We start from the raw sequence: 13391 nt of genomic DNA on the forward strand, positions 1-13391 counted from the left end.
TTATGCTGTCTTTCAGGGAGCTTTTGCTCAAGCATCTATTTTTCAAATAAGAAGAAGCATTCAGCAACTAGCACCAAACTTGAGATAGGCTGCCATTAATTGTAAACTGTACTTCCGTTCACCTCATTCGGCTTTAGAAATATACAAATTTTAACCGAAGGAGTTTTTGCGTGAATGTTAGAGAGCGCAGATGGGTGTTCATCCCCTTACTGCGGGGGTTCCTCAAGGTTCAGTTCTTGGTCCCCTTCTGTTCTCGATCTACACTCACTCCCTTGGTGACCTCATTCACTCCCACGGCTTCAACTATCATCTCTACGCTGATGACACCCAAATCTACATCTCTGCCCCTGCTCTCTCCCCCTCCCTCCAGGCTCGCATCACCTCCTGCCTTCAGGACATCTCCATCTGGATGTCTGCCCGCCACCTAAAACTCAACATGTCCACGACTGAACTCCTTGTCTTCCTTCCCAAACCCTGCCCTCTCCCTGACTTTCCCATCACTGTTGATGGCACTACCGTCCTTCCTGTCTCACAAGCCCGTAAACTTGGTGTAATCCTCAACTCCGCTCTCTCGTTCACCCCTCACATCCAAGCCGTCACCAAAACCTGCCAGTCTCAGCTCCACCACATTGCCAAGATCTGCCCTTTCCTCTCCATCCAAACCACTACCCTGCTCGTTCAAGCTCTCATCCTATCCCGTCTGGATTACTGTATCAGCCTCCTCTCCAATCTCCCATCCTCGTGTCTCTCCCCACTTCAATCCATACTTCATGCTGCTGCCCGGATTGTCTTTGTCCAGAAATGCTCTGGGCATGTTACTCCCCTCCTCAAAAATCTCCAGTGGCCACCAATCAACCTACGTATCAGGCAGAAACTCCTCACCCTCGGCTTCAAGGCTCTCCATCACCTCGACCTCTCCTACCTCACCTCCCTTCTCTCCTTCTACAGCCCAGCCCGCACCCTCCGCTCCTCTGCCGCTACTCTCCTCACCGTCCTTCGCTCTCGCCTGTCCCGCCGTCGACCCCTGGCCCACGTCATCCCCCGGGCCTGGAATGCCCTCCCTCCCCACATCTGCCAAGCTAGCTCTCTTCCTCCCTTCAAGGCCCTACTGAGAGCTCACCTCCTCCAGGAGGCCTTCCCAGACTGAGCCCCCTCCTTCCTCTCCCCCTCCTCCCCCTCTCCATCCCCCCGCCTTACCTCCTTCCCTTCCCCACAGCACCTGTATATATGTTTGTACGTATTTATTACTCGATTTATCTATTCATTTTACTTGTACATATCTAGTCTATTTATTTTATTTTGTTAATATGTTTTGTTTTGTTCTCTGTCTCCCCCTTTTAGACTGTGAGCCCACTGTTGGGTAGGGACCGTCTCTATGTGTTGCCAACTTGTACTTCCCAAGAGCTTAGTACAGTGCTCTGCACACAGTAAGTGCTCAATAAATACGATTGATTGATTGATTGTTCACAATGAATGGAATCTCACAGGTAGTCACAGCTATGCCATTTAACACATTGGCTGCCAGTCTGATGGATGGAATCTCCCATCAAGTACAACTGGTGAGTCTTTGTCCTGACCCTCAGGGACTGAGAACCTGCTCGGAGGAAGTAATTACAGTACTTAATGGTTTGAGGAGCCCCTTTTTCACTCTCTTAACCCTGGCAGGCAGGTTCTTGCTGTACCACGGAATGTAATGATCGAATAGGTGGGCAAGACTGCAGCACACTGGGTAGTGTATGTGCTGAGTTTGACCATGCTAAGCAGTGTGGTCTAGCGGAAACAGCCCAAGCCTGGGAAACAGAAGACCTGGGTTCTAATCTCGCCTCCATCACTTGTCCGCTGTGCGACCTTGGGCAAGTCATTTAATTTCTCTCTGCCTCAGTTACCTCATGTGTAAAATGGAGATTAAATCCACCTCCCTCTGATTTAGATTGTGCGTCCCCGTGGAACACGGACTGTCAGCGCTTAGTGCAGTGCTTGGCACACGGTAAGTGCCTAACAAATATAATAATTATCATTACTATCATTAGTCAACTCTGAGCAAAACCAGCTCTAGAATCCACATTGCCAGAGCAGTGCTCTATTCCCCACCTTTTGCCCTGGTGACTTTGCCAGCTAGTTCTTCAACAAAATTGGAACCATCAGATGGGAACTCCCTAAATTCTCCCCTGTAGCTCTCCAGTCCCATCCTTCCTTACCCCTTCATTGATTTTCTCCTCCTTCTCTACCATTTCTCTAGAGGAGATCTCCTGCTTCCTTTGTAAATCTATTCCTTCCACCTGTGCTTCCGACCCCATCTTTTCACACCTTAATAAGACACTTGTCCTCTTCTTTCCTTTTCTACCCCACTACCTTTAACCACTCAAGGAATCCTTGACCACCAAGGGATCCTTCCCCACTGCTTTCAAGCATGCCCATGTACCCCCTATCCTAAAAAACCCTTTCTTTTCTCCCACGGCACCCTCCTATATAGCCATCGCCTACCTCACAATTCCTTTCCAAACTCCTCAAAATAGCCGTTAATACCCACTGCCTCCTTTTCCTCTCCAACTCTGTCCTTAAACTCCTGCAATTTGGCTTCCACACCCTCCATTCCATGGAAACTGCCCTCTCTAAGGTTACCAATGACCTCCTTCTTGCCTCCACTCCATCCTAATCCTCCTAGATCCCTCAGCTGCCTTTGACACTGTAGATCACTCCCTTCTCCGGGAAACATCACCTAATCAGTCTTCTCCTGGTTCTCCTCCTATCTCTCTGGCTGCTCCTTCTTGGTGTCTTTCACAGGCTCCTCCTTTGCCTTCCCCACCCAATAACTGCAGGGGTCCCTCAAGACTCAGGTTCTGGGTCCCCTTCTATTCTCCATCTATGGCACTTCCTTGGAAAAATCATGTACTCTCATGGCTTCAATTACCATCTCTAAACAGATGATTCCCAAATCTACTTCTCTAGTGCTGACCTTCTCCTACCCGACCTCTCCTTCTCTGCAGTCTTGCATTTCTTCTTGCCTCCAGGACATCTCTACTGGGATGTCCTGCCAACACCTCAAACTTAACTTGTCTGAAACAGAACCCTTCTAGACTGTGAGCCCGTTGTTGGGCAGGGGCCATCTCTATGTGTTGTCAACTTGTGCTTCCCGAGCACTTAGTCCAGTGCTCTGCACACAGTAAGCGCTCAATAAATACGACTGAATGAATGAATGAATGAACCCATCTTCTCACCCAGATGCTCCCCCTCCTCCCAACTTTCCCATCACTGTAGATAACACCACCATCCTCCCTGTCTCACAGGCCCATAGCCTTGGCATTATCCTCAACTCATGTCTTTCATTCAACCCACATATTCAGTCAGTCATCATTCAAACCCTCCACTAAGATGACTGGGGGTGAGGGTGGGTGGTTAAAAGATTTTAAAGAGACTTAAATACTGTAGCTCCCCTCCTCACAGCATTCTACAAAGTCAGTTGGTGATACATTGAAATGATGCACTCACAGCTCTGTGGATTGACCTTCCTCTCCAAGCTGTAGCATTTTCAAAGAGCCCATGATAAAGTGAAAAGCAAATGCTGAGGGGCTTGAATGTAACATGTAGTTTCAAGTTCATTCATTCACTCATTCAATCATATTTATTGAGCACTTACTGTGTGCAGAGCACTGTACTGATTGGGAAGTACAAGTCGGCATGTAAAATTGTATGTATCTTTCTTGAGATAGAGTATGAAGTAGTACAGATAACCTTTCCCCCACTGACGTCTGGATGGCAACCAGGCATCCTAATACAAATTATTTCATACATCTGCTCCAAGAGTCTCCCTCCAAGGACATGTGTTAAAAGGATGAGATGTCTGGTGCCCTGTAGGCCAGCTGACTGCTCAAGCCACTAGGAAGCGGGGTGAAATTACTATCGGCTGTGAGCGTTCACTCTCTATAAGAGTGCAGATTCTCAGGATTCAGTTTGGGCCGGTGCTGAATGAGGTGAAAGCTCTGTAGTTTCAATAATACCACCACTTTGTATGGTCCACACCCACTTTAGCAAGCATGACTACTAAAAGTGTTCTCAAGAATTGAGGCTTCTTAAAACCCCTATGGAATTTAGGAATAAACACCTTCATAAATTCAGATAAAACAAAAAGTTTTCAGAGAAGCAGCAAGGCCCAGTGGAAAGAGGATGAGCCTGGGAATCAGAAGCCCTCGGTTCTAATCCCAGCTATGACACTTGCCCACTGTGAGACCCTCATGTCTCAATTTCCTCAGCTGCAAAATAGGGATGAAGTACCTCCTCTCCCTCCTTCTTAGACTGTGAGCCCCATGTGGGAAAAGGACTATGTCCAACTTAATTATCTTGGATCAAACACAGAATTTAGTACAGTCCTTGGCACACAGTAAGTGCTTAACAAAAACCACAATTATTTTTATGTGAACAAAAATGTTAACCCATTTCCCTGCTTAAGTATCATTTACAGTGAATTTCTAGTTGCACTGCCTCCTCCTGCAATCAGGAAGACAGTGTAGCCTAGTAGAAAGAGCATGCGATTGTATGTCAGAAGACCTGGGTTCAAGTACCAGCTCTGACCCTGGCCTACTCTACCAACTCTGTTGTACACTCCCAAGTGCTGAGTACCATGCTCTGCACACAGTAAACACTCAATAAATACCACTGATTATAATGATGATGATGATGAGTGAAGGGGGAGGATTTTGAAGGATGGGTACCTACCCAAGCATTTAGCAGAGTGCTTGGCATATAATGAGTGCTTAATAAATGTAATGATTATTATTATTATTACTATCAGAAGCACAACTCAGAGTGAACCAATAACAATAATGCCCTAATTTTGTACTGAATTCTTATTTTTCCAAAGCACTTTCCTATCACTTATCTCATTTTGCCCTCAACATCTCTGGGTGTTTTTTATTTTTTATTTTCTTTTTAATGGCATTTGTTAAGCGCTTACTACGTGCCAGGCACTGTACTAAGTGCTGGGGTTGAGACAAGCAATCAGGTCGGACACAGTCCAGGTCCCACATGGGGCTCACAATCTTAATCCCTATTTTACAGATGAGGTAATTGAGGTCCAGAGAAGTGAACTGACTTGCCCGAGGTCACACACCAGACAAGTGGCGGAGCCAGGATTAGAACCCAGGTCCTTCCGACTCCCAGGCCCATGCCCTATCCACTAGGCCATGCTGATTCTCAGCTAGATGGAGGAGATGATTTGGGAGGGAAGACGAGGAGCTCGGTTTTTGACATATGGAGGCAGGATAGGCCCCAGGCCCCCACGGCTTTAGGAGAGATCTCCAGCCTGAGACCCTGGCAACTCTGCTTCTCAGCATGGAGTTGAGGGTGAGACCCCATTCTGGAGTGGGCACAACATCAACAGCCTAGGACACACAGTACTCTGGCCAGCTCAGGTCACCACCTATGTGCATTAACCAAGTAAACTAATAGAAGCCCAGCGATCCCCATAAGAGGGTCAGATTACGGCAGAAATTAACCAGACAGTTACCCGATGGCATGCATATTCTAACGGGAGGTAAGAGGAGAGAAGTAAGGGGAGTAGTGACTGCTTACTGAGCCAGGCTTCTGTTATTTCAAACCTCACCCACTGCTGACCTCACCCAGAATGTTCTCAATAGCCAACGTCCCAAGCCAAAGGAGTTTGGCCCCCTGGACAATAGAAGCTGGTCGAAAACCTAATGGCTTTAGCCTACTTTTCAATCAATCAATCCATCAATCGTATTTATTGAGCGCTTACTGTGTGCAGAGCACTGTACTAAGCGCTTGGGAAGTACAAGTTGGCAACATATAGAGACAGTCCCTACCCAACAGTGGGCTCACAGTCTAAAAGGGGGAGACAGAGAACAAAACCAAATATACTAACAAAATAAAATACATAGAATAGATATGTACAAGTAAAATAAATAAAAAAAAATAGAGTAATAAATATGTACAAACATATATACATATATACAGGTGCTGTGGGGAAGGGAAGGAGGTAAAATGGGGGGATGGAGAGGGGGACGAAGGGGAGAGGAAGGAAGGGGCTCAGTCTGGGAAGGCCTCCTGGAAGAGGTGAGCTCTCAGTAGGGCCTTGAAGGAAGGAAGAGAGCTAGCTTGGCGGATGGGCAGAGGGAGGGCATTCCCGGCCCGGGGGATGACGTGGGCCGGGGGTCGATGTCGGGACAGGCGAGAATGAGGCACGGTGAGGAGATTAGCGGCAGAGGAGTGGAGGGTGCGGGCTGGGCTGTAGAAGGAGAGAAGGGAGGTAAGGTAGGAGGGGGCGAGGTGATGGAGAGCCTTGAAGCCCAGGGTGAGGAGTTTCTGCCTGATGTGCAGATTGATTGGTAGCCACTGGAGATTTTTGAGGAGGGGAGTAACATGCCCAGAGCGTTTCTGGACAAAGACAATCCGGGCAGCAGCATGAAGTATGGACTGAAGTGGGGAGAGACACGAGGATGGAAGATCAGAGAGAAGGTTGATGCAGTAGTCCAGACGGGATAGGATGAGAGCTTGAATGAGCAGAGTAGTGGTATGGATGGAGAGGAAAGGGCGGATCTTGGCAATGTTGCGGAGCTGAGACCGGCAGGTTTTGGTGACGGCTTGGATGTGAGGGGTGAATGAAAGAGTGGAGTCGAGGATGACACCAAGGTTGCAGGCTTGTGAGACGGGAAGGATGGTAGTGCCATCAACAGAGATGGGAAAGTCAGGGAGAGGGCAGGGTTTGGGAGGGAAGACGAGGAGTTCAGTCTTGGACATGTTGAGTTTTAGGTGGCGGGCAGACATCCAGATGGAGATGTCCTGAAGGCAGGAGGCAATGCGAGCCTGGAGAGAGGGGGAGAGAGCAGGGGCAGAGATGTAGATCTGGGTGTCATCAGCGTAGAGATGATAGTTGAAGCCTTGGGAGCGAATGAGGTCACCAAGGGAGTGAGTGTAGATCGAGAACAGAAGGGGACCAAGCACTGAACCTTGGGGAACCCCCACAGTAAGGGGATGGGAGGGGGAGGAAGAGCCTGCAAAAGAGACTGAGAATGAATGACCGGAGAGATAAGAGGAGAATCAGGAGAGGACAGAGTCTGTGAAGCCAAGGTTGGATAGCGTGTTGAGGAGAAGGGGGTGGTCCACAGTGTCGAAGGCAGCTGAGAGATCGAGGAGGATTAGGATAGAGTATGAGCCATTGGATTTGGCGAGCAGGAGGTCATTGGTGACCTTTGAGAGGGCAGTTTCCATGGAATGTAGAGGATGGAAGCCAGACTGGAGGGGGTCGAGGAGAGAGTTGGTGTTGAGGAATTTGAGGCAGCGCGTGTAGACAACTCGTTCAAGGAGTTTGGAAAGGAATGGTAGGAGGGATATGGGGCGATAACTAGAAGGTGAGGTGGGGTCAAGAGAGGGTGTTTTTAGGATGGGAGAGACATGGGCATGTTTGAAGGCAGAGGGGAAGGAACCAGTGGAGAGTGAGCGGTTGAAGATGGAAGTTAAGGAGGGGAGAAGGGATGGAGCGAGAGATTTCATGAGATGAGAGGGAATGGGGTCAGAAGCACAGGTGGCCGGAGTAGCACTTGAGAGGAGGGAGGAGAGCTCCTCTGAGGATACTGCTGGGAAGGATGGGAGAGTAGCAGAGAGTGTTGAGAGCCGGGGGGTTGGAGAAGTGGGGGGAGTGACTTTGGGGAGGTCGGACCTGATGAATTTAATTTTGTTAATGAAGTAGGAGGCCAGATCGTTGGGGGTGAGGGAAGGAGGAGGGGGAGGAACCGGGGGCCTGAGAAGGAAGTTGAATGTACGGAAGAGCTGGCAGGGATGATGGGCATGGGTGTCAATAAGGGAGGAGAGATAGTTTTTTCTGGCAGAGGAGAGGGCTGAGTTAAGGCAGGAAAGGATAAACTTGAAGTGAACAAGGTTGGCATGGTGGTTAGACTTTCGCCAGCAGCGTTCGGCAGCTCGAGCATAAGAGCGAAGGAGGCGGACAGTGGCCGTGATCCAGGGCTGTGGGTCAGTGGTATGAGAGCGGCAAAGGGAAAGGGGAGCGAGTGAGTCTAGTTGAGTAGAAAGGGTAGAGTTGAGAGCAGTAATCTGATCATCAAGACTGGGTAGAGAGGAGAGGGAGGCGAGGTAGGGTGTGAGGCACTCAGAAAGATGGATGGGGTCAAGAGAGCGGAGATCTCTGTGAGGGAGTAATATGGATTTACAGGGGAAAGGAGTGTGAGTGAGGAGGCAGGTGAGAAGATTATGATCAGAGAGAGGGATTTCAGAGTTGGTGAGGGTGGACACAGTGCAGTGATAGGAGATGATGAGGTCGAGGGTATGACCAAGTTGGTGAGTGGGTGAGGTGGGGTGGAGCAAGAGGTTGGCAGCGTCGAGGAGAGATAGTAGGCGGGCGACAGAGGAGTCATCAGGGATATCCATGTGGATGTTGAAATCTCCGAGGATCAGAGTGGGCATGGAAAAGGAGAGAAGGAAGGTGAGGAAGGGGTCAAGAGTAGTCGGTAAGTGAGTTGTTCAGATGCAGCTGCTGTCTCCAATCCTTAGTTAATATTGTTCTCGGTTTTTTTTTTCCATTGCAAATAAAACTCAGTGACACGCGACTAGCCAATGGGTCCGCAATCTAGAAATTGGCCTGCCGTGCCTCGCTCACTTGTACGGCGTTACAGCATCTCCCATTTTCCTCCAGTGATTTCCGCATCAGCTCATATAGCAAATTAAAATATGTTCCCTGTGCGTGCCCTGCTCATTGCATTTTAAATTAGGCAATGATGACTGTGATTGGAAGCAAAGGAGGCAGGAGCCTTAATTTCATCCTCGCTCACCACTGACCTGTGAGCTATATTTCTTAGTTTGTTGCTAGCACCAAACACAGCAGCAAGTTTGTCCGGGCTATGGTGTGGAAAACTGCCTGGATGTACGAATTGTCCAAGTTACCGTTATGTCTGTAAAGATGTACATTTTTCACAAGACTAAGAGTGACTACAGAAATGAGGTAAAAGCTACCATCCCAGCCAACGACTCCTTTTGGGCAGGGATCGTGTCAACCAATTCTATCATACTGTACTCTCCCGAGTGCTCTGCACAGAGTGAGCACTCAATACGAGCCAATGATTAATAAAAGGAGAAAATGGAACACCTTGTAGGCCCAATAAGAAGTGACCACAGTCACCAGACCAAGTCAGGTGGTGACTTAAAATACCTCCCTTAATGTGAGCATGTCAGACGTGTGTGCCCCCCAACAGGTGGGCCTTACTTGTTCTCGTTGCTTGCATCATAGCGGGGCATCGGGTCGAAATCATTTGCGTTCACATCGAAACTTGCCTGAGCATCCTGTAGCCAACGGGGGAGAGAAGGAAAGGAATCTCATTAATTAGCCGTTTGCTCAAGGGGCTCATGAATTCTTAAACGTGTTCCTGCAAGTGAGCAATTAGGTTAACTAACATTCTTGTGGCTCAGTGATGACTGCCTGCTTTAGGAAAGGCTTCTTTGTTTAATAATTATTGGCACTATTGCTTTTCTCCGTGTCTAAAGGAAGGAGGCACCCCATAAAGGCACATCCTAAAGAACTGCTAAATGGTGAAGTTGCTTGGCTTATTTAAGTATCCTTTCTGTCCTTGGGTCAGAATGCAGTACCTGAGTCTTCTGTTTCTTCCTGGCTAAACTGCTCACTGCTCTCTCACTCTAAACATCGAGTTCCCATCTAATCCCTGTGCCATTTGACCCCTTTCCCTCCCTGCACCCCCATCTGAAATACTCTTCCTGCAATTATCAGCAAAACATTTGGTAACTGCAGCCTTGCCTCCCTGCGCCCCCTCAGCTCCCACCCACTGAGGCTGAGGAATGCTCTGCCTGCCCCTGGCAAATGCTCTGCCTGCCCCTGGCTTGCTCTGGGAATCATCTGCCCCATTGAGGAGACCCCCCCTCCCATCCTGCTTTCCACAACCTCACCGGGAAAGAGAGCAGCACGTGCTCCTTAAAAGTTTGGGGAGGCAGGTGGCTGTGGTAGCCATTTCTGTGGCTTTGGATACACTGTAGACTCTGAATCACGAACAGCCTGAAATTCTGCTCCTCTAGCCACAGTTCCCTACTGGGTTTTTAATTTTGTGTACTGTGTATTTGTCCGTGTCCCTTATGCTGTTTTAATGTTTTATTGTTTCATTGTTCTCAACGTGTCTGTCTCGATTCCGCTCCTTGGTCTTTATTCATAGATTGTGAGGCCCCAAGGGATGGGATCCATGTCTTATTCCCACTTGTTTACTTTTTCAGCACAGTGAAAAAAAATTTATGGTATTTTTTAAAAGCTTACTATGTGCTTTTAAAAGCACAAAGCACTGTACTAAGTGCTGGGGTAGATACAAGCAAATCGGGTTGTACACAGTCCCTGACCCATGTGGGGCTCATAATCTCAATCCCCATTCAACAGATGAGGCAACTGCAGTCCAAAGAAGTGAAGTGACTTGCCAAAGGTCACACAACAGACAAGTGGCGGAGCCTGGATTAGAACCTATGAACTTCTGATTTCCAGGCCCATGCTCTATGCATTATGCCATGCTGCTTCTCAATAACTGTGGTATTTGTTAAGCGCTAACTATGTGCCAGGCACTGTACTAAGCACTGGAGTGGATACAAGCAAATTGAATTGGACACAGTCCCTTGTCCCACATGGGGCTCACAGTCTCAGTCCTCATTTTACTGATGAAGTAACTGAGGCATAGAAAAGTGAAGTGACTTGCCCAAGGTCACACAGCAGCCAAGCGGCAGAGCCGGAATTAGAACCCACAACTTTCTGACTCCCAGGCCAGTACTCTATCCACTATGCCATGCTGCTTCCCTAAAGTGCTCTGCACAGAGTAAGTGCTTGGCAAATACTATTACTACTATTCCTAGTACTCTCCCATCTTGCCAAGCATTCTCCTTTTTGTCATTCAAAAAATTCTTGAAATCCCACGGCCTCTACAGAACCTTTCCTGACTCACCCACTGTCTTCCCTTCAACCTGCTCTTTTTGAAGGAATTTGTTAAGTGCTTACTACGTGTCAAGCACTGATCTAATCGCTGGGGTACATAGAAACTAGCCAGGTTAGACGTAGTCCCTGTCCCACATGGGGCTTGGAGTCATAAATCCCATTCTATAGATGATGTAACTGAAACGCAGAGAAGTTAAGTGACTTGCCCAAGGTCACATAGCAAGAAACAGGCAGAGCCGGGATTAGAAGCCAGGCCCTCTGACTCCCAGGCCCATGCTCTTTCCACCTAGTCATGCTGCTCCTCAGAATGCTGTCCATTCTCTGTTACTGCTATCACCACACACTCTCTTCCTCACAAGATGCAGTTACCCCAGTTCCAAAGTAATGTGCAAATTCCTTTACGTAATGAAAATACTATTTGCTCACGTTTTATTAATACTGTATGACTAGCTAAATTCATTATGTTTTTTCCAGTGTAGCTCCCTTTATGTCCTTGGATGTCTGTGGCCCCAGGTCTTATTATCATCAGCTCATTGTGGGCAGGGAATGTGTCTGTTTATTGTTTTACTGTACTCTCCCAAGCGCTTAGTACAGTGCTCTGCACACACTCAGTGCTCCATAAATACAATTGAATGAATTAATGAATGGTATTTATTGAGCGCTGACTATATACAGAGCATTGTACTAAGCGCTTGGGAGAGTACAATTCAACAAGAGTTGGCAAACACATTCCCTGCCCACAACGAGCTCAGTTCAGCACATGCAGGTATTAAATTGTCATCTAGGAGTCAGGAATATGGGTATCCACATCATTCTGTTAACCTTATGCCTTTCCTGTGGCTCAGTTTTCTCAGATAGGGACATGTGGAAATAGCGACAACATGCTCATAGGATTCTAAGAATACCTTGGGTGGACACTGCGTGCTTCTAAATGAAATGTACCTGCGTATATAGAACTGTTTCATAAATGAAGTACTCAATGTTGTACTGTACTCTACTAAGTGCTTAGTACAGAACTCTGCACTCTGCAAGAGTGCAATAAATACCGCTGATCGATTGACTGAAGCAAAATATTCCACAAAACGTAAATCTGAGATATTGTGATTTTTGTTTCTCAAATCATGATCTTACAGAATTTCTGAGCTGATTATAAGAGTGTATACTTTCAAGCTGGCAATATCCTATTCACTGGCAATTTGGGAGAGCATTTCCTGTCCTTCGTGAGTAATAATCATTTAGAATGTTAGAGAAAAGGTGGTGGTGGGTCTGTGGCTTCACCAAAGACTCTCACAGAAAACAATTTGTAGAACAAATAACTGCTAAGCCTGTAGGGCAGCAGTTAATTGCTGTGAGAGCTTGTGGTGTGTTGTCACAGCAAGTCAGTCTTATTAATCTCTTCACAGTTCCACCTCCATTACCACCATCATCTCAAATGATCCCAGACTAACAACCGCCCAGCCCAGGGAGCCCACCAGTAATGCCAGTTATCTGATGCAGAATGAACAGAGAATGGGGAATTTTGCTTAAGGGAAAAGTAGGGGAGGGAATAGTGGGGGAGGGGGAATGTGGTCCCTTCCTATGGCATCCAGTTTTGTGACTCTATCCAAGAGGCTTTGAGATTTGGGTATATCTCCTAAACGTTTCACTGAGTAGTTGCTTTGTTTGATTATTCTGAAATCACAAGTAGTATCTGGAAAACCACTTCCTGAATTGATCATCATCAATCGTATTTATTGAGCGCTTACTATGTGCAGAGCACTGTACTAAGCGCTTGATGTCTAACAGGTGTTTTTAAGCAAGAATTAGATTTTTCCAGTTGGCTAAAATTGTGACACCTTATTTGTGCAATCGAATCAATCAACTCTATTTTCAATGTATAAATGGATTGATCAACTGAGAGAGGTACAGTTCACTGTGCAATTCCTCAGATTATTCATGGTTCATTTATTTTAAATCCCATGAATGTTAAGGCCAGAGAAGAAATAGATACAATCCTCCAAAATCCAATGTGTCAGAATTCAACATGGGATGTACAGAAAGTCAGAGATCCAAATAACAAGACTGAAAGCAAGTTTATGAAGTGATTTAGGAAAGCTGGGGGATGGATGAAATTTCAGAAGATAATTGTGTAGGTAAATTAATTTTCCAAAATGCTCATGAAAGTAAGGAAGATGGGTGTGTTGATACTAGAACAATCAAGGTAGAATAATATTGTCTTTAAAAATGATTCTGGGTGGTGATGGGGAGGTGAGGATGTATTATTATTAAACCACTTTGACGAGGACAAAGTAAAAATGACAAAGATAGGATTTTTATATTGCTGCCTCCTCGTTGGGGGCAGAGAATGTGCCTATGTACTCTTAGATTGCACTCTTCCAAGCGCTTTGTACAGTGTTCTGCATGTCATAAGCGCTCAATAAATACGATGCAATGAATGAAAGAAAATTGT

At 46.9% G+C, this 13391-nt stretch overlaps 1 protein-coding gene across 1 annotated transcript in view; it reads right to left on the reverse strand.

The window, feature by feature from the left end:
• Positions 1–13391, reverse strand: part of PCSK5 (proprotein convertase subtilisin/kexin type 5) — a 414129-nt gene that overhangs the window by 293224 nt on the left and 107514 nt on the right. The window contains exon 5 of the mRNA XM_038769509.1: positions 9230–9306. Coding sequence (XP_038625437.1) covers positions 9230–9306 — 77 coding nt within the window. The remainder of the gene's footprint in view (positions 1–9229; positions 9307–13391) is intronic.

The sequence above is a fragment of the Tachyglossus aculeatus genome, chromosome X4, assembly GCF_015852505.1.
Source record: "Tachyglossus aculeatus isolate mTacAcu1 chromosome X4, mTacAcu1.pri, whole genome shotgun sequence".
NCBI classification, from domain to species: Eukaryota; Metazoa; Chordata; class Mammalia; order Monotremata; family Tachyglossidae; genus Tachyglossus; species Tachyglossus aculeatus.